The following is an 18949-nucleotide window of genomic DNA, read 5'->3' on the forward strand; positions in this document are numbered from 1 at the left end:
TTACAGCACCCGATCATTAAATGCGTTTTCGAAATATCAAACCGAAGATGAGACAAAACGAGTCTGTTTACAAGTTTCTGGTGCCGTTGCGAGCATTATATAATACAGCAACATATATGGTTATGTAGATGGAGATGAGGCAAACTGTGGATCACTTTACGTTCATCGTTATTCACGTGTTTTTATGTTCGATTACAATTTGCTGCTGGATTTGAGCCAGCGACCTGCCTGCTTGTTTGGTCAACCTTCAGACAACAAAGCCGTAATCCTGAACCCTTTTATATGCTTCTTTGATATTTTTACCAAAACTAAGATAATAAAATGAAGAATAAATAAGTCGAACGAGCCCAGGCTGCATTTAGGTTCGCGCTTTCCATATTTGATAAGTTATGAATCACGTTCACTTCACTTCACTTCCCTTGAATTCACGCGCTCATCTCTGGAGCTGAGCGTAGGGCGAGAAATTCTGCCTCTGATTTCTCGCTGACTGTGTAGCAGCGTTTAATGCGGCGCCAACTGCAGAGCCGTACGGTTGACTTCGATCCATCAGAGCGATCAAAATACAAGTATAGCTTGAGCGTCTGTCAGCTAACCCAAAAAATACAAAAAAATTATGCCCGAATCGAGTTTCTTTGCGAGAAGCGTGCCCTTCGAGCAAATCGATAAGCTGGCCATCAGCGGCGGCTACTCTTCGATCTATGCCACTCGAGAGCCAGCCGTGCCCGTGGTGGGCAACTGGGAGCAGCGTTTCTGCCGTTTGGCCGACACCTTTCAGCCCGTGCTGGATCGCGTGCATGACTTCGAGGTGCGCGAGGATGATGTGTGGATTGTAACGTTGCCAAAGTGCGGCACCACCTGGATGCAGGAGCTGACTTGGCTGGTGCTCAATCGGTGCGACTTTGAGACGGCCAAGAGCGTGGACCTAACCATACGTTCCCCATTTTTGGAGTAAGCCCAAGCGTTGAATTAGCCCTATTTACATTATATTAAGCTATGTGTCTCGGCATACATAGATTCAACGGAGTTGTGCCGAACGTGCCGCATGACACAATCGAGGCGGCCAACGCCTTGAGCTCGCCACGCCTAATCAAATCCCATTTGCCCGCCTGGCTGCTGCCCCGCCAGATATGGACCAAAAAGCCGAAGATCATCTATGTGTATCGCAATCCCAAGGATGCGGCCATCTCATATTTTCATCATTGGCGCGGCATGGTCGGCTACCAAGGCACAAAGGATGATTTCATGCATTCGTTCATCGATGGCTATGTGAACTTTACGCCCTGCTGGCCACATGTTCTCGACTTCTGGCAGCTACGCCACGAGCCGCACATCTACTTCACCAGCTACGAGCGCATGAAGACTCAGCTCGGCCAGGTTATTGAAGATGTGGCGCGTTTCCTCGAGCGTCCCGTCAGCGTTGAGCAGGTGCAGCAAATGAAGAAGCATCTCTCCTTTGAGAGCATGCGCGACAATCCCGCCTGCAATCATGCCAAGGAATTCGAGAGCATGAAAGCAGCCGCCGGCCGCGAAGTGGAGGAGTTCAGGTAAGCCACATATGCATTTGGATGCTTAGGAGATCGCTGCTATAGTCTAAAAAGTGTTGCTCCACACAGATTTGTGCGACGCGGCGTCGTGGGCAGCCACAAGGACGAAATGACGGCGGACGTGATACGCGAATTTGATCTTTGGTCCGACGTCAATCTCAGGGACTACAAATTACACATGGATGATTTTGCAACTTACAGCAAGTACAATGAACAGGCAATTACCAAGACACTGTTGTAAGCGCGCCTCGATTAATCACATTGAATAGATTGTAAGCTAATGTGATATATGCATACAAGCATCAGTATGCTTATACTACAGCTATATGTATTTGTTAATAATAAATGGTTTCGTACTTTACAAGCATATGAGTGTGCTTAAGCACAAACAATTCCAACTATTAATGAGAAAATGCGAGAAGCTGCCATTTTACAATCAGCTTGCACTTTACATATGAATACAGTGAAAACTGCCTTGGTTGAACAGTGATTGGATTTTTAAACCCGATTCTCACTATTTTGTAATCTGCTTTATATTAAATTTTCTTCTCATATGTACGCATGCATATTCATCTATAATGCTATCAATTGAGCTCAAATTCGCAATCAAACTGATAATAAATCATGTTCTTTTTAAAAGAGCAAGCTATTGCACGTATTCCCAATCAGAGTTATCTGCAATTCTTTTGGTTAGAATATATACAATAAGTATTAGTGGACTAATCAAACTAGGTATTACAATATAACAGAGCACAACAAAAGTGAACTGAAAGTCCATAAGACTTTGTACATGAGTATAGAAATGTTATAGATACATATAATAGGTATTCCCCATTCGAGCATACTCGACAAGCACATTCTTTTTACTATCATATTTGCACGCAGAGAGATTTATATTCATTTTGATTACAGCTGAGCCATTTCTGCCACAAAGAGCCGGTTTTACAAAATTATAATTATTAAGAGCAAAGAAATCTCTTCTTTTTGCTTCGTTATGCATGGTCTCTAGCATATCAACGACATATAACCAGATAGAGCGTTAGTAGAGCTTAGAAATGCAGTACGAGCGGATCAACCCGAAGAGCTATCCAGTCAATCTAATTGACAAAAACTGGACCGAGCGAAAACTTTATTTTCGCAGTCCAGCTAAATCATTTCCAGAAATGATTCACAACATGGAGGTATTGGAGGATGATGTTTGGGTGATTACAAATCCCAAAAGCGGCACAACTTGGATGCAGGAATTACTTTGGCTATTGCTAAATGACTGCAATTTCGAAGCGGCATTGTCCAAGCACCTGGAACTACGCTCCCCCTTTCTAGAGTACGTATGTAGATCATAACGAGGCAATCTATATAAAACGCTTGGCCTTAGATATGATTTTGTAATGCACACCGATGAGCAAAGAGCTCTAAAGCCCGTACAAGAGCTGCCGTCGCCACGTCTAATCAAATCCCATCTGCCGCTCGCCTTGTTGCCCGCTCAGCTCTGGCAGAAGAAGGCGAAAGTGGTTTATGTCTTTCGAAATCCCAAAGACGCCTGGGTTTCAGGTTATTATCACGGAGTTACCATTGGCTTCAACTATGGCCTCACGTTGGAACAATTTTTCAACGGCTGTCTAGATGGCGAGAATATCAAACTGGAATCCATCGAACATGCAGCCGAGTTCTATCAACTGCGTAACGAGCCTTGGGTATACTACACCAGCTTCGAACGCATGAAACTCGATCTGCGAGCTGTTATTGAGGAGCTCTGCCAATTTCTGGACAAGACTGTAACGGAGCAGCAAATGGAACGCCTACTTAAGCATCTGTCGTTCGAAGAAATGAAGAGTAAGTCACCAACTGAAGAGGAAATGGGAACGTTTCTGTAGTACTTTTGTTTTCTTAGAAAATCCGACCACAAATCACAACTGGGAACTTGCTGACGTCAAACATGAAAACGCTCTTAAAACTGTTTACAAGTAGGTCAAAAAAAAACCTGTGAAATAAATGCTTAACATAGTTGATTTTTATTTATATCATTTATCTTCTAGCTTTGTACGCAGCGGCAAGGTGAATGGCTATAAGGACGAGCTGACAACCGAACAAATAGAACGAGCTGATCGTTTGATAGAAAAACGACTACAAAGCAACAAAGTTACACTAAAAGAACTTTTGTTACTGGATCACCTACGATAAGATACTTTAGTCAGATTCACAAATTGTTTACTGAGCTAATGCCTCATAAAAAAATTAAGGTTATCTGTCAGCAACAACAATTGGATGTATATCTTCACATATTACACGTAGAGAAAGACTAACTATATTCGATCCCTTCCTTAAAAATTATTTTTATTATTAATAATATATCTCAAGTATTCAAATATTTTCTACGAACCCTATATCATTATAGCTCAGAAAATTAGAAATATATTTCAGGTCGAAATTTTCGAGTAAAACATTAATAAATCTGCGAAACTTAGAGATGGTCAATTTACGTATTTCGATAGTTGACCAAATATCAAATATTTCGCATAGTTTTTTCTTTAGTAAATCAAGAGAAAAAATCTTAAATAAGTAAAGGAAAAAAATTTAAAATGCTTGAATGCGCGCTGTTTTCAAAATTTGCCGCAATATCTTCTTCTTAAAACCTCAAATATGACGGGAATCAAGCGGAATTGGCAGCACTGGCTGCAACAGCTGCTGTCATTTTTAGTGCTAAATTTAAGGCGACGAGCGCTGTCAGCAAGTGTGTACCAGCCTACCAGCCGCTACAGTAAATACACATACAAAGCAACCATTTGAGAAAGATTGCTTGCAATTTTCTAAGTAAAAGCCATTTTACACAAATGCGCAGCCCAATTTAATGTTTGTCTAGCGCTATCTGCTAACATTGTTAAATAATACTATATAGTTTTATATACATAAGAGCCGACCTGACGATTGTTTACGAATTGGGAGAGAGCATGAAGAGCTGATAACGCTCACATTTACTGATAAGCGGATAATCGACAGACAGAGAGCTATTGAGGCTGCAGACGGCAGTAAACAGAAAACAGTTATTACCGGTTAGGACAAGTGTGCGCACCATGGCAGCTACCATCCAGAACGGCATGAAAGTCGCGCTGAGGAAACACATGAAGGAGATCCTCAGCTGCCTAACGCCCGAGGTCATAGCGAAGCAGTCCCAGGCTGTGACCTCAAGGGTCGGTACATACAAAATCATCTCAAGATCTAAGTAAACAACATCTGTTTCTATTCTTGACAGGTGTTGCAGAATGAGGCATTTCGTCAGGCGCAGCGCGTTAGCATCTATTTGAGCACCAGCGACGAGCTGGACACCACGGCGATAATCCGTGAGATGTTCAGGCTGGAAAAGATGGTATTTGTGCCCAGCTATCAGGGCACAAAGATGAAAATGGTACGTTTGCGGGACATGCAGGAATACGAGGGTTTGCCACTGACCAAATGGAACATTAAACAGCCGGATTTTAAGGAAAACCGCGAGGATGCCATGACAAATGGTAGGCAATAAATATATATGCTATAGTTATGGAGAAACTTACCCACTCTTACAGGCCATGGCATTGATCTCTTCATTGTGCCGGGTGTGGCGTTCACGCGTAGAGGTGATCGCCTGGGCCACGGCATGGGCTACTACGATAAATATTTAAAGCAGCACGCTGAGAAGTATCCACACAAGAAGACGACCATTATGGCGCTGGCCCTTAACGAACAGATCGTTAGTGACGAGGAGCTGCCCGTGGAGGAGCACGATGTGCGCTTAAATTGTGTTGTTACAGAGAATACTTAAATTTAATCACGTTACGAACAAATTGTATAAATCGAATATACACAAAAATATTTGCGGCGTTGATTTTAACGCAAATAGGGTGGTCTTGAGCGCAAGCCACGCCCACGAGATCGTCCACTGTAATGTGGCGATGTATAGTGGGCGTCGCCGCCGCTAAAATGCGTTTCGGCATTGCCGGAGCGATACGGCGGGCCCGTCGACTCCGACCAGCTGGAGGGTGAGCCAATGCGTAACAGTTTCTTTTGTCTGTAAACGAAAAACACAAATAATTAGTTAAGGACACGATGTCGAGTAGATCTTAAAGTGTTTACCTGTACGCAGCTGCCGCAGAGATGCGTGAGCCGCGATTGCGACCCACACGAGAGCCGCGCAGCATTGAGGGTATTTTATTGTAACCCGTTGGCCCCGTGGGCTGTGCGCCGCACGTCTCCAGCGCCAGGAAATCGTCTACATGCAACGATGGCGGTCGCGAAGTGTTTGGCGGCCTAGATCGGAATAGATCGCCGCGCGAGGGTGGCGGCCTGGCAAAGCCTCGGCCACGCACTGCGCTCACAAACATTTTCTTTTCGGGCCGACCTGTGGCGGGCTCCACCTCGACGCGTCGGGTACGGAAACAGGGTGCTGTTGGTGTTAGCTCGCGATTGGATTGCGGTGAGCCCGATAAATGCAGCACACGCTTGCAATCGCCCGTGAGATTCAAATCGGGATTCAGGCACACATTGGCCAAATCCGTCAAATCGCAGGCAATGCGCTCGTACAGCGGCTCATCCATATCCTCAATAACCTCAATCGGCAACGGTTCCAGCCAGTAACGCGCCGTCAGCTGCACATTATCAGCCGTCGCACAGAAGCGTGTAAATATGGGACGTGCCTCGTACTGAGTGACAATGCCCTCCGCTTGTGGCAGATATGGCTCCACGTTCAGTGCACCTGGGACGACGACATTGCCGCTGCTGCTGCCAGTGGCATTGGGATCGCTTTCGTTAGTCGTTTCCATTGGAACAGCCGCTGCTGCTGCGAGCGTATCCTGCTCCTGCTTAGCTGCCTGCAGTGCAATGAGCTGTTTCAGATCACACAGCGCCGCCTCATTGGCCACTGCTTTGTGCTTCTCCAGCACTTTGAGTATGCGCTGCAGCACTGGCGGTTTGTCTAGCTCCACATCCTGAAACTCAAGTAGCTGGACGAGCTCGACGGGGCCCAATTTGAGCGTACGCTGTGGCATGGCCGACATTCCAGGCGGTGGCTCAATTTGTGTCAAGGATCGCAACAGCAAAATTAACGACTCAATGTTTGCATTATACTCGACCGTCTCGTTGTGAAGTATAACACGTTCCATCCACGCCTGGAACTCGCTAATCTTTTGCTTCAGCAGCTGCGCCAGGTGATAGAAGGTGAAGCTAGAAATAAAGAAAAATATGTTAGTTTTCTGAAATTTATCAAGAAGCACTTGGTACCTACTCGTGCTCGGTGAGTATAACTAGATTGCGCACTGCCAGAATGGAAATGCCGTGTGTCACCTCCACGCTGGCCAAATTACTGAACACGGCATCGATGACGCGTGGAATTAGCTCCTTGGGTGGCAATGCAGCAGACAAATTGAGCGCCGGCTGTGCTGTGGATTTGTGTGAAATCAAAGAAATGCCCGAGTCGAGAAAACTGTCTAGTATGCGATGCACCGCCTCCTGGCAATTGGAGACCACCTCGTTGAATTCGTTTAGCGATAACAGCGATTGGAAGAGCTCCCAGAATTTGCCCGATAAAATGGACAGCATGGAGCTTTTGAGCGGGGCGAAGGCGCACAGACGTGTGGAGAAACGCAGCAGACGCTCCAAATTGGTGGTCGGCATGCAGTTGGAGCTCTGATACTCATTGCACAGCAGTTCCATAATCGTCTTGGCTATCAGCAGCGTCATGTTGGGCGCCAAGTCCGATAGCTGCATGCAGACGCGCTGCAGCAGCTCCGACAGCTGCGGGAAACTAGAAGGCGCTAGCGCTTCCACCAACTTGGCAATTTGTCCGCTCTGCGGATGTAAGTGAGCGGACCACAGTTTCCGTTCGGTGATTAAACGCTGTTTGTGCTGCTGCTGCAATTGATCGCTCAACGGCTGTGGCATGGGTAACGGCAGCGGCAGCAGTTCCGCCAACAACTTGAGACCCGGTATAAAGTTGGCCGGTCCATCGATGTTTTTCAGCACCTCGCGTATCATTTGCGTCCAGAGCGACTTGTGCAACGACTCCTCGTCCTGCTCGTGCGGCTGTGTATAGGCCAAAAGAGTCTGCACCACCTCTAGTTTGCACTGCTCCACCTCGGCACCGGCCTGACAGCGTGTTGGATAATAGTATAGCAGAAAATATACCTTGACCAGATGATCAATGGAGGTCAGATCTTTGAAGGTGCCGTCGCGGCACAGTATGGCATAGGAGAGCAGCTCGCGCAGTATTTGCAGCGTAGGCAACATAATCTGGCAGCAATGTACGCCCTGAATGGTCATCAGGGCGGGCGCATGCATACCGGGCTGCTCAAAATACGTGCATAGCCGTTCCATTATCTGTATCATTAGCTGCACGCCGTCTGCTGCGTACAGCTGGAGGGCCACAAAGCGATGTTTCAGTTCCTCGGTGCCCACACGCTTGGATTGCTTGATGCCGGGTGGCGGTGTCGACTTCGTGGTGACCAAGAAACGCAGTATACGCAAGGCCATTATCAAATCACCCGGAAATGTGGTCAGATAGTCCAGGGATCGTCCAATTACCTCAACCAGGGGCATTATGTCATCGTAGATGAACACATTAATGGCCTCCAATGGCTTCATATACACATACATCTCCTGTAGCACGGCCGACACAGAGGGCTCAAAGGTTTCATGGTTCTTGGCCAGCTCCAGTATAACTGCGCCATGCTCAATTAGATAGTCAAGCTGCTCGCAGTAGCGTACACAAGCGTCGACCATGTCCACCGCATAACTAAGAACTGGACTCTTGTATTTAGTGCCCGGCGAGCTGAGCTGTCGCTGGGATTGTAGCCGCTGTTCCTTTTTAATGAGGTCCATGAATATTTTCAGATTATTGTTCAGTCCCAGCACCTCAATGGTGTGCTGCCGACCAGCCGGATCGCAGGTCTGGGAGTATATCGAGTGCATGTGTGTGGCCAATTTAATGGCATCGTACTCGGGCGCTGCTGCCGTAAAGACAATCGCATCCAGGTGGTAGCGTGTCTGCACTTTGTACGCCAACTCAATACCCAGACGCGCCAAGCGAGGCAAAACGGGCCGAAGAATGGGCGCCAACTTCTGAGGTACTTTGACGGGTGTAGGCTCCGTTTGCACGGCAACATCAATAGCCACAGTTGCACCGGGTGATGTTTCAACTTTTGCCTCTGCTTCCTTTTCCGAGGTGTCTAAAGTGTCCACAGGTTTATCTGTCTGCTCTGTTTTAACTGTAAAATACGCAAATTGTACATTTCTTGAAGCTTCAGTTGAACAAGACACCTACCTTCTTGCTCAGGTTCCTTGACTATATCCGGCTTGGGCATCGTAGGCACTTCATCCAGACCCAGCAGTATGGCGACAATAAGTTGCGTCGCTTCGAATGCATCGTCTACAAAGTAATCAATGCCCACGTGCGATTTGAGCAGAGCATGCATCAAATCCAGTGTGCACAAAAATGTGGTGGCCGGCAGTTCCTTTGAATTGCTTAGAATCAGCAGCAGGGACTCGGCCAGTGCGTGCTGCTTAAAGTAGGATTGCAGCGCATTGCCAAAGCTGCGCTGCGCATTTGGATCGGTGACCAATTCGAATTTCTTGGAGACGGGTAGAAAGCGACGCGGCTGTTGAAAACTTAGCTGGTTAGCCACCAAAGCATCCATGAGCATTTCAAATGCATATTCAATTTCTTGACAAATTTCCTGCGGCGGTCGTTCCATTTTGCGCACGAAGAGCTGATTGCAGCTGTTGCGAACACTCTCTAGAGCCTCATAGAGATGCAGCTTCTTGATGATGGCCTGCAGAGCGTATTTCGTGCGGGTTAGCTTGGCCGTCTTGATTGACTCCACAATCAGCTGATAGCCGTTGGTATTGCCTGCCAAAAAGTGTTTGATGCCGAGCTGTGTGTCCAGCATGGCGTAGACAGCTTTAAGAAGCAGCAGCTTGATAGACAACGCCATGTAAGGCTCCTTGTAGAGAGCAAAGACAGCTTCAAAAGGATCAAAATTGTGCTGCTGCAGCAGATGCCGGAACAGTTGCTCGTTGTTGCACAGCAACTCAGCCATGCGTGCGCCCAGCTTTATGTGCCGTATCTTAAAGGCTGGCTGCGGTTGCATGCAGGCCGCCTGGAAGCTCAATGCTATTTGTAATATATTCGCTGCTTGACGCAGATGCGATTCGTCGTTCTTGAAGAACTGCTGCAGCACAAAATTGCGCCGCTTGTAGTGCTGCGTTAGGTAGCCCAGCTGATTGTTTAGCTGCTCGCCCAGGTAAACGAACTGTTCGCGCTCGTCCACAGTGACGCCGCCGTGCTCCTCGTTGAAGGCGCTCACATTGTCCCAACGGATCTGCAGCGATAGCTTCTTGAAGAGTAGCCGAAGGGTATCAAGCTCTTTACTGAAATGCGCCTGCAAGTCACCGTCGAATTTCAGTAGCGGACGCTGCCATGGCTCGAAGGCGTCTATGGCCGGCGGAGCAGCAGCTGCAGCTGCCTCCAGTTCGCGTTCATACTCAGCCGCTGCAGCCGCGTCAACTCCGTCGTCTTCTTCTTCTAGATCATCACCAATGATCTCGTCATCACTTAAAATGGGCTCAAATTGCTCCTGCGGTGTATCTGAGCGCTCTCGCTCACGCTCCCGCTCCTCTTCTTCGCGCTCGCGTGGCAACGACTCCGACGAGTGTCGATAACCGTGCGAACTCTGTAGTTTATAGTGCGAACGTGTATCGTCATCGTCGTAATCCATGGTGTCCGGGGAGCGCGGACGTGTGGGCGAGTCAATTGAAACTGGCGGCGTCCGCGGCCACTTGTGTTCGTCTGCATCCGAACGTGAGCGTTCCGAACGCTTGCGACGTGAGCGGTGGCTCGAATACTCTGGCGATCGCGACCAATCACGAGGCGCCTTGTCACGAGAACTGTACAGAGAAAGATTAGAGAATGAATAGAACAGTCCCACATTATACTCAACTCACCAGCGCAGGTATTCCCTGTCGTTGCTCTCCGAGTGCGTGTGCGTGCGTAGCGGTAGCGGTGGAGGCGAATGATCCGTGGAGTGCGTGGAACGTCGCAAGCGACGCAATTCGCGCTGTTCCTCATCCGCATGCTGATGGTAATGATCGCGTGACATGCCATATTCCATGTCCTCGTGCTCGTAGTCGCTAACGCTGACGCTGGTCTTGTGGGCCGCTGAAACCAGCAGCTCGCTTTGCATTGGCTCTGACCAGTCGTCTTTGAGCACTTCATCCGGTAGCAGCACATTATGGGCCTCTCCGCTAAGATTGCACATCTCGGGTCCGGTCATAGCCGGCTCACAGGGCAACGTTGGGCTGGCAATGGGCTCCGTTACCGAGTTGGTTAGTATGCCATAGACAGCTAGCGTAATGGCACTGTACCAGCCTCGCAGCACGAGACCATCCGTTGGTATCTTCTCCTGCGAGCAGTCGAGATGTATGCAATCGTTCTGATTGTAACGGAGGAGTCCCAAATTCTCAAACGCCGAAGCGCCCGGCATGCCCAGATCATTAACAAAGAACTCCAGGTCAAATTTTGAAGGATTCGTGGCACCAAGCCGAACGCCGCCTGGAAAATCTGCTTGCACTCGGGCACCCAGTGGAATAATGCGCACTTGTGTTATGAAAACAGGCTTCGGGAACTGAACCAGGTCCAAATTAATATCCTTTGGCAATTTGAAAACGTTTTTAATGCACACACACATGTTGATGCTGAAAAAACACAAATTGAACTTACGGTAACTTCCTCGTGTGAGAAAGTGTCGAAGAAGAGCAGCTCGGCTCCATCATCGGCATCGGCCATTTTGGCTTGCAACTATGGCCCGTTTATATGTTATAATATTAATTTGTATACTTAAATAAAGTAAATTTATATTAAACAAATAAACAAGCGTCTGTCGGCAAAATTTTTGCTGAGAACTTATAAAGTGTGACCGTAGCACGTAGCAAATTATCAAAATGCCGTTGCCACCCTGTTAAATAGTATGCTGCTTAGATATGAGCAGAACCACACAATTTGCAATTGGTGAATACCGTGTTATTTTTATAAACAAAAAGAATGTTGATTTTATATGAATTTTAGTAAATAATTTAAAGTGTTAGTTGCGAAAACATAATTTTGCATGACAGATTGTATAAATTTGGTCATGCATCAAATGAGTGAAAAAAGTGGCAGCATTAACCTATTAAATATAATGGCAGCCCCAAAAGCAACCGGCTCGATGCTTCGGGCACACTTACGACATACAAGTTTAACACGCAGAGAAGTCAGGTAGGTTTTTTGCGCCACAATAAAAATTGTTCTTTATATATATATATCATACATATAACTTAATGTTATTCTTTGTGTGAAAACAATAAAGAAAAGTGCTACATACCCATAAGTATCTCGATACACAAATAAAAATGTAAATGTGTATGCTTGTGGCTTTTCTCTGTTTATATTATATGGAATCCAACTGCGTGGAGAAATTTCTCGTAGATTTTCGTGGTTTAATAGCCGTATTTTCTTGTTTCCAGATTTTTTACATCCGTTTTTGCATAACCTATTGAGAGAAATGTTCGTTGTACGTCGTAGCACTGCCCGTTTGTACCCCGCAGGAGTACAGTAAGTTTTTAACCTACAATTAAATGCTAATTGGTTAACACCTTTATACAGATATGGTATTTTGTTAAGCTTACAAAAAACACTACACAAGTGTATTTTCTAACACGCACATACGTAACTTTCGTAAATTGTTACTGATAAGATAATTCGATCACCAAAATTTCATTACTCTTGACCCGGCAATATATGCATTTGTGCATGTGTGTGTGTGTGTGTGTGCGCCTATGACTTCATTATTACATAACAAGTGCAAAAGTTCTGATGCTTTCTTTGTATTGCGCTGCTCTCCCTACAGATTGGCGAAAATGAGCGGCAGCCAGCTAGGTGACTTGGGCAGCGGCGCCGGCCAGGGGGGCGGTGGCGGCGGCTCCATTCGTGCTGCTGGTGGCGCCTTTGGTAAACTGGAGGCTGCACGCGAGGAGGAGTTCTTTTACAAGAAGGTGAGTAAACTGAATTGCAGTTTCATCTAAACGCAAATATGTACAATTTATTTAAATGGCGTGTAGGTCACACTAAATGAGAAATTCTTTAAAATTATACCGCAATTTCGTTGTGGAATGGCGAATGTGCTAAGAAATGTAGAAGAATCGAGAAAAGTAAAGAAAATAAGGTGGCAACACTGGGGTTCAAAAAGACTGACCAGATTGAGATTGGGCTTAGTAACAGGGCAGGCCATGGAGCAGCTCATGGATGCCGCACTTCTGTATGCGAAAGTTGACTTCTTTGAAATTGAGTCCCGCTCCAAAAGCCTTTTGTAAGCGATTCGAGAGCGCCCATAGCTCCTCCTTGCCTTCGTGGTTTCGTACAATCTTAAGACCGCTGATAAATTGCAGGCGTTGCTGATCCTGGATCAGTACGGATAGATTCTCATGATTGTACGCTTGGCGTATGTTCCAAGCCAGTATACTGGTCGGCTGTACCAAGCCGCAGAGCAACATGCCTGTCTCGCTCATGGCTGCGGCCACACACTGGCTGCCTCGCTTGCCCAGCAGCAGAAACTGATCCAGCCCAGCGCTGACATCGTTCCGTTTCCAGATGCTAGCATTGTTGACCACTTGCAGTGGTATTGCCATTTGCCAATCGCTGGATAGCGAGTGGAAATACAGCATACGCTCCATGTGTCCAGCCAGACCGTGTGGGGTTAGTGTGAGAGCCACGGTGCCATCCCATAGCTGAAAACTCTCGCCGGCTATCGTAAAGGTGCCAAAGTCTGGATGCGGATAGGTGTACTTGTTCTCGATGCGCCACGATTTCTGTGCTGCCATGCCATAGACCACAATGCCATCGCCAATAGAGTCAGCCATGTACACGTGGCCCACCTCGCAATTGTGTGCATCCAAATCAATTGTGGGCGTCACAAAGCGACTGACGCCCGTCTTGTACATGTCCTTGGGCATGCGGTAATGATGCACCACTCCACCACTAGCCAAATCAAGGGCGTACAACTGCGGCGGGCAGTGCTGCACAAAGTCAATCTCGCCGCTGTCCAATATCCACATGCGTCCGCACTCGTCGATCTGTGTTCGATATACGGATGTCAGGCCGTTGCAGTCGGCGCCATGGGATTGATGCCAATCGTAGCTGGGATAGGCACGCAGCTCGGTGCCGTTCTCTCCCACCTCGTTGGTCACATAGGCCAGGGAGTAGGGCACGCCCTTAGTGAAACGCGGTATGGTCACAAAGATGGAGGGCGTCTTGTCACCATCTAAAAGAAGGAAACTTAATATTTAGTCAGATCTGGGGATGATACTTGCAGCGCAACAAAGGAGAATGATCTCATCTCTAGAGCTTTTTGCTTTGCATTAGCTTAATATTTCGATTGTCATTTACTTACGTGTGTAGTAGACATCCACATCGATGGGCACGACATTACCAGGATCATAGAGACCTGCGCGCAGAACACGCTCCCGTTCCTCGGACGTTGGGAAGCTTAGCTGCAGGTTGCGCGCCTCAAAGACTCGCTCCAAGGCCTTGGAGTCGTATCCTCCAAAGCCAGGTGCCGTGGCATATTGTCCTGCCACCATGCCGAGCACACAGCTAAGCAATGCTATTATCCTTAGGCCTGGCTGGTGTTCCATGCTGCTGCTGTTATCCATTCACTTTCGCGTGATCTGCGCCACGTAAGGCCAAAATTGTAACTGCGCTTGCGTCGCCAGCGTGCGGTCCATGTCTTTCTAATCCGCCTAACCAGACCAGACCTGGTCAATTGGGTCAGCTTTGTTGTAAACTGGTTTAATTGCACATTAAAAGCTTGCATTGAAATTCTCATTGTAACGATCTTGTTTATATCAACCAAAAAAATAACTTCCAAAAAAGCTGTGCAATTCGTAGGGGCTAATTATGAACGCCTTCCAGCGACTTCCAGCTACCAAACTGTGCAGCAGCATACGCTTTCAAGGTAGAGTCCATTGCACCCCGTAAGTGTTGCGGCAATAAATCACATATACTTTAACGGCGGGCTTTTGTGACTAACTGAGATCTTAGGCAAACTGAACTTTCCGTTTGCTTAAGACTTGACGTTGAGTATGGTTTTTCCCTCGAAAAACAACAAAGTTTTTTTTGCTTTGCTAAAGAGTAAACCGATTGAAGGTTGATTATACAAAACAACGTTCCTCTCGCAGATCTTATGCTAATTTCTAATTTAATCAAAATACTCTCCCGCTTTGCCAAAGAGTTAATTAAAGGTGTCGAAGTACGATTTCTCTATCTGCATGTTGTTTGCATAACGCAAATCTCTTGCTTTGATATGCGTATTTTTAGCTTTCTCTAATCATTAGGCTTGCCGGAGGAGAGTATTCAATATTCGTGTGATTAGCTTCTGTTTAGTTTATTTGTTGTTTATTTTTAACCGGATCCAGTTTTAATGTTAACCAGTTGCTTTTAATCAAATTCCACTTGTTCCACGTGTCCGCGAACTCATCCTCAATGCGTAGCATTGGCGATAAGGCGACTTTGAACTCGGTTGACAAAAATATTAGCGATAAATATGGTTTCATTAGCAGCCGGCCAGCATAACGCAATGCTGCTCGACTATACGAATACCCCTGCTCAAGGGGGTAAATGTTGTGTAAACTGATGTAATTTAAATGCGTTCCATATTTACTGTTGAATTTTGGAAATATTATTAAGATTAAGCAACTAAATAACTAAAAAATTATAATTAATTATATTATCTGTTGTTGTTTTGTTTACCCTTTTTGTTGTATTTAACAATTTTTGGGTAATCAGAAACCGGAATTTTTTGGAATTGTTTCGCACATTTAAATCAACTCTCTAATCGAATCGTTCTAATTTGCGAGCGTTCACTGTAGCTTTCGTGACTTGGCGAAATTGATGCTTAACATAGTTAGACGGTTTAGTTTGGGTGACCAATTGGCCCTTATTCATAGTCGACTTATATACAGATTAACTAAAGACCAAACGATTGGCCAGATCATCGTCGCTGGCAAAGAATACCCCGCTGTGTATGTCGTCCAGCGGACGGCGCAAAATGCGGAAATTGATCTCGTTCGAATTTAATGTGCCACTTGAAATTTTCTGCAACAGGACGAAAATCAGGCAGCATAAGAAGCGTGCACGGAACAGGTTGACACGGAATAATAAGCTTACCTGAAAACGGTTGGAGAACATCCAGAGCTCCTCCTGGCCGCCAGCATTGCGCACCACCTTCATGCCGCTAACAAACTGCAGTTCACTGGCCTTGGCTGGCAGGTTGCCAAAGTTGCGTGTGCTGTAGGGCGTGTTTGTGTTCCAGGCGAACAGCTTGATGGGATTGAAGGTGACACAGTAGAGATTATTGCGACTGTCAATGGCGGAGGCGGCACATTCGCTTTTACGCCTGCCCAGCAGCTTGAATTGCTCCGGCATGGCATCCACAGCATCATGCCAGTTCTCCCGTCTGTTCAGCACACTCAGAGGCACCGAGTACTCACTGACACTGGCCAATGGATGGAAATAGAGATTGCGTTTGTCATTGTTTACGGCAAAGATGCCGTCCATCAGAATGAAGCTTTCGCCGGCAATGGTGTGCTGTCCATGGTCGGGATCTGGGTACATGAAACGATTCTCGATGCGCCAAGCCGCATTCGCCTGCTGATCGTAGACGACAAGGCCGTGATAGGAGACATCTGACACATAGACGATGGTGCGTGCACAGTTGCCGCGTGGCGGTGGATCCTGCACCAGCAAATTGGGAGTGATGAAGAGCGAGGCGTTCGGCACATAAGTCTCATTGGGGAAACGGAACCGATGCAGCAAACGATCGTTGTTGAGATCGAACTGCAACAGCTGCGGCGGGCAGTGCTGCACCCCGCCAACATTGCCCGAATCAATGACCCACAACTGATTGCACTCCGAGACCTGGAAAGCAGTTAACCAATGAGGCAACCCATTAAAGGATGCACTTAGCTCCCAGCTACTTACAGCTACACGAAATGCGGAGGTGATCTGGTCACAGTTGTCACCATTGTTGTTGTGCCAATTAAAGCTGGGATACGGCTGCAATTGTGGTCCATTGCTGCCCAACTGATCCGAAATGGTGGCCAGAGTGTAGGGTATGCCGCTGACAAAACGTGGCACTGTCGTGAACACACGCACCTGCCCGTTGGGCAAATAATGTGGCTGTACATCGATGGGCGTGCCATAGCCAGCCATTAAATTACCATCTGCCTGCGCCTTCTGACGATCCTGTTCCGAAGCGAAGCCGTACTCTAATTGTCGCCATTGATGCACCGTTTCCACGGTGCGTGTGGGACGTCGTAAACCAGGCGCCGCTGCAAGGCTGCCGTCGGAATCGACACTGGGAGCCCTGTAGGCAGGACCGTAATTGGCAGGATTGTAGCCAGCCACTGCAAGACTTGTGCTGATAATGAGCAGCAGAGGCAAAGCCAGCGGCAGCCGCATTCTTTCTCGACACTGTCTCATCTTGAATGATTGCTCAATTGTCAAAGTGCTGGATGGAATTGTGATGGGTAGCGCTTATCAACGGTTTATATAGAAGAATATATATGTCTATACGTTTGTATACTTTTTGGAGCTGATAATTTTAATGTTTGGGCTTGCAGTCAGACTAAGCCGCATTCATAAATATTGACTTTTAATTAGCTGTATTTGCGGTCGTTCTTTTGAGTACTGTTTAGCCAGATGGAGCATTAATTGCCTTGAGTCCAATATCCACTTTCTGCTTGAAGATTCTTTGCTTTTTAGTCGCGTTTTCATCAGTTCGGCTGCCAATTTACAACTAAAACTGGCTCGAAGGCAACGCCAGCCAATATCCAATAACAGAAACTGAATCAGGTTCAGGTTCAGGTTGGGATCTCAGCCAGATGCTACAGCAGCCGCAAAAATAATATGTTGTGAGTCTTTTTCTCTTATTTAGCTTTTATGTTCTCTCATTCGCAAGTTAATAATATGGTAGCTAATTTGCATGCGGTGACAAGATGTTAGTAGACATTTTTGGGGAGCTCGTCTGTGTGTGTGTGTTTGTAAGTGTCTGTCTGTGTGTGTGTGTGTGTTAAAAGTATTTTTACTTAATATTCGCGCTGGCGTTCAGACACTGGGACTTTTGCGCCATAGCTAAGCGGCTTTATAAAGTGCGCGCAGTCGGTAAATAATACTAACGAATACAATATTGTCAATTATCGCTAAGGTATAATTAACTTTTGCCCATCAATTGTACTCACGTTGCAATAATAAATTACTCAAGCAAATCTTTTTGTTTATTTATTTTTTTTTTTGTGCTTTCAGCAAAAAGAGCAATTGGAGCGCCTAAAGAACGATCAGATCCATCAGGCCGAATTCCATCATCAGCAGATCAAGGAGCACGAGGAGGCCATTCAGCGCCACAAAGATTTCCTTAACAATTTGCACAAGTGAAGCACTTAAAAACACCCTCGAAGCACATAAAACTATAACGTGACATTTAACTTAATTGCATTTAACGTTTATATTTTGTGTATGATTCTTAAAGTAAACCCAAACTGTCGAAATGCTTTAATAAAGAATTGTATTTAATGCACGCTTTTGGCATAAAACTTGAAAATTGTATTTCTTCTTCCCATTGATTGATAACATTTGACGGAGATCTTATTTAACAGCTTGTCTACCTGCATGGGAGAATTTTAAATGTTTTGTTTTTTTTTTTGTTTTTTGTCATTTCGTGTTTCGCGTATTATTATTATTTAATATGTGTAGTAAATAAATTTAATGCACGTCTAAATCTTGCATCTAACAGTCCTTAAGTACGTATTGAAAACAGGTTTTCGGCTCTGTTTGCATTTTGAATTAAAATTCTGAAACGTTCTTTTACGCAACGTCATTCATTGAATTGTATTTATAAGCATTATTTATTTACCTGTAAATTAACTCTGAAATTGCTTCTGGTGTCGCAAGATTTCTGATAAATTTGGAACAGGTAGGAAGAAAGTACACACCCTTCAATTGAAATTGTATTACATATTCGGATTATATAAAACAATAATCCTAATTGGCATGCAAATGTGTGTGTATATATAACTGCGATCTCACAGAAAACAAGTGCTGGAGGCTCTTGAGTTCTTGTATTCCCTTCGCAGATCAAATACACTTGCCTGCGCATAGGCCTTTCAGACGCATTTTAAGCGGAACAGCTGGTTTATATACAAACACAAACAGTTGAATGCCATCTTTTCATAACAATCGAACAATTAACACAAAAGTTGTTTACAAATTAATTTTCCATGGTGCTGATCGAGAAATGCAAGGTCAAGGTCATTGGAGAAGTGTTATTTCCCCCAGTCGACGCATGAGTTGACAA

At 45.9% G+C, this 18949-nt stretch overlaps 7 protein-coding genes across 8 annotated transcripts; 4 read left to right on the top strand and 3 right to left on the bottom strand.

Moving 5' to 3' along the window:
* Positions 1-491: 491 nt before the first annotated feature.
* Positions 492-1922, top strand: St1 (Sulfotransferase 1). 2 transcript variants are annotated; one of them, XM_015173589.3, is made up of 3 exons: positions 492-948; positions 1014-1544; positions 1599-1922. In XM_015173589.3, exons 1-3 carry the CDS (start codon positions 614-616, stop codon positions 1783-1785), a joined length of 1053 nt encoding a protein of 350 aa, XP_015029075.1. In that variant the 5' UTR covers positions 492-613; the 3' UTR covers positions 1786-1922. The 2 variants fall into 2 exon arrangements, with proteins under 2 accessions (XP_015029075.1, XP_002050807.1); XM_002050771.4 differs by having other exon boundaries at positions 493-948; positions 1614-1922.
* Positions 1923-2599: 677 nt separating this feature from the next.
* On the top strand, positions 2600-3912 carry LOC6626039 (amine sulfotransferase). The gene is made up of 4 exons (XM_002050770.4): positions 2600-2868; positions 2920-3377; positions 3436-3508; positions 3581-3912. Exons 1-4 carry the CDS (start codon positions 2600-2602, stop codon positions 3723-3725), a joined length of 945 nt encoding a protein of 314 aa, XP_002050806.1. The 3' UTR covers positions 3726-3912.
* vir (VIR_N domain-containing protein) lies at positions 3163-11474 on the bottom strand. Its single transcript, XM_002050768.4, has 6 exons — positions 11287-11474; positions 10512-11215; positions 8833-10454; positions 6799-8776; positions 5652-6737; positions 3163-5586 (listed from the first exon to the last, which is right to left on the bottom strand). The coding sequence occupies exons 1-6, from the start codon at positions 11350-11352 to the stop codon at positions 5406-5408; spliced, it is 5637 nt and encodes a 1878-aa protein (XP_002050804.1). The 5' UTR covers positions 11353-11474; the 3' UTR covers positions 3163-5405.
* Mthfs (methenyltetrahydrofolate synthetase) lies at positions 4598-5392 on the top strand. Its single transcript, XM_002050769.4, has 3 exons — positions 4598-4732; positions 4795-5050; positions 5105-5392. The coding sequence occupies exons 1-3, from the start codon at positions 4616-4618 to the stop codon at positions 5338-5340; spliced, it is 609 nt and encodes a 202-aa protein (XP_002050805.1). The 5' UTR covers positions 4598-4615; the 3' UTR covers positions 5341-5392.
* A 271-nt stretch (positions 11475-11745) lies between the features above and the next one.
* LOC6626034 (ATPase inhibitor A, mitochondrial) lies at positions 11746-18188 on the top strand. Its single transcript, XM_002050765.4, has 4 exons — positions 11746-11820; positions 12069-12156; positions 12452-12596; positions 17902-18188. Exons 2-4 carry the CDS (start codon positions 12107-12109, stop codon positions 18028-18030), a joined length of 324 nt encoding a protein of 107 aa, XP_002050801.1. The 5' UTR covers positions 11746-11820; positions 12069-12106; the 3' UTR covers positions 18031-18188.
* On the bottom strand, positions 12624-14372 carry yellow-d2 (L-dopachrome tautomerase yellow-d2). The gene is made up of 3 exons (XM_070209691.1): positions 13991-14372; positions 12797-13861; positions 12624-12725 (listed from the first exon to the last, which is right to left on the bottom strand). The coding sequence occupies exons 1-2, from the start codon at positions 14250-14252 to the stop codon at positions 12813-12815; spliced, it is 1311 nt and encodes a 436-aa protein (XP_070065792.1). The 5' UTR covers positions 14253-14372; the 3' UTR covers positions 12624-12725; positions 12797-12812.
* On the bottom strand, positions 14968-17125 carry yellow-d (L-dopachrome tautomerase yellow-d). The gene is made up of 3 exons (XM_002050766.4): positions 16579-17125; positions 15766-16515; positions 14968-15693 (listed from the first exon to the last, which is right to left on the bottom strand). Exons 1-3 carry the CDS (start codon positions 17077-17079, stop codon positions 15562-15564), a joined length of 1383 nt encoding a protein of 460 aa, XP_002050802.2. The 5' UTR covers positions 17080-17125; the 3' UTR covers positions 14968-15561.
* Positions 18189-18949: the final 761 nt, after the last annotated feature.

This window comes from Drosophila virilis, chromosome 5 (genome assembly GCF_030788295.1).
Source record: "Drosophila virilis strain 15010-1051.87 chromosome 5, Dvir_AGI_RSII-ME, whole genome shotgun sequence".
Classification (NCBI taxonomy): Eukaryota; Metazoa; Arthropoda; class Insecta; order Diptera; family Drosophilidae; genus Drosophila; species Drosophila virilis.

Coding starts and splice junctions, on each gene's coding strand:
- St1 (XM_015173589.3), top strand. CDS start 614: ATGCCCGAATCGAGTTTCTTTGCGAGAAGCGTGCCCTTCGAGCAAATC. Junction 949..1,013: donor ATACGTTCCCCATTTTTGGA/GTAAGCCCAAGC, acceptor CGGCATACATAG/ATTCAACGGAGTTGTGCCGA. Junction 1,545..1,598: donor CGCGAAGTGGAGGAGTTCAG/GTAAGCCACATA, acceptor TAGTCTAAAAAG/TGTTGCTCCACACAGATTTG.
- LOC6626039 (XM_002050770.4), top strand. CDS start 2,600: ATGCAGTACGAGCGGATCAACCCGAAGAGCTATCCAGTCAATCTAATT. Junction 3,378..3,435: donor GTCGTTCGAAGAAATGAAGA/GTAAGTCACCAA, acceptor TTGTTTTCTTAG/AAAATCCGACCACAAATCAC. Junction 3,509..3,580: donor GCTCTTAAAACTGTTTACAA/GTAGGTCAAAAA, acceptor TTTATCTTCTAG/CTTTGTACGCAGCGGCAAGG.
- Mthfs (XM_002050769.4), top strand. CDS start 4,616: ATGGCAGCTACCATCCAGAACGGCATGAAAGTCGCGCTGAGGAAACAC. Junction 4,733..4,794: donor CCCAGGCTGTGACCTCAAGG/GTCGGTACATAC, acceptor TATTCTTGACAG/GTGTTGCAGAATGAGGCATT. Junction 5,051..5,104: donor CGAGGATGCCATGACAAATG/GTAGGCAATAAA, acceptor CCACTCTTACAG/GCCATGGCATTGATCTCTTC.
- vir (XM_002050768.4), bottom strand. CDS start 11,352: ATGGCCGATGCCGATGATGGAGCCGAGCTGCTCTTCTTCGACACTTTC. Junction 8,777..8,832: donor CAAGGAACCTGAGCAAGAAG/GTAGGTGTCTTG, acceptor CGTATTTTACAG/TTAAAACAGAGCAGACAGAT. Junction 6,738..6,798: donor GTTATACTCACCGAGCACGA/GTAGGTACCAAG, acceptor CTTTATTTCTAG/CTTCACCTTCTATCACCTGG.
- LOC6626034 (XM_002050765.4), top strand. CDS start 12,107: ATGTTCGTTGTACGTCGTAGCACTGCCCGTTTGTACCCCGCAGGAGTA. Junction 12,157..12,451: donor TTGTACCCCGCAGGAGTACA/GTAAGTTTTTAA, acceptor CTCTCCCTACAG/ATTGGCGAAAATGAGCGGCA. Junction 12,597..17,901: donor AGGAGTTCTTTTACAAGAAG/GTGAGTAAACTG, acceptor TTGTGCTTTCAG/CAAAAAGAGCAATTGGAGCG.
- yellow-d2 (XM_070209691.1), bottom strand. CDS start 14,252: ATGGATAACAGCAGCAGCATGGAACACCAGCCAGGCCTAAGGATAATA. Junction 13,862..13,990: donor TGTGGATGTCTACTACACAC/GTAAGTAAATGA, acceptor TCCTTCTTTTAG/ATGGTGACAAGACGCCCTCC.
- yellow-d (XM_002050766.4), bottom strand. CDS start 17,079: ATGAGACAGTGTCGAGAAAGAATGCGGCTGCCGCTGGCTTTGCCTCTG. Junction 16,516..16,578: donor CCTCCGCATTTCGTGTAGCT/GTAAGTAGCTGG, acceptor ACTGCTTTCCAG/GTCTCGGAGTGCAATCAGTT. Junction 15,694..15,765: donor TGTTCTCCAACCGTTTTCAG/GTAAGCTTATTA, acceptor GTCCTGTTGCAG/AAAATTTCAAGTGGCACATT.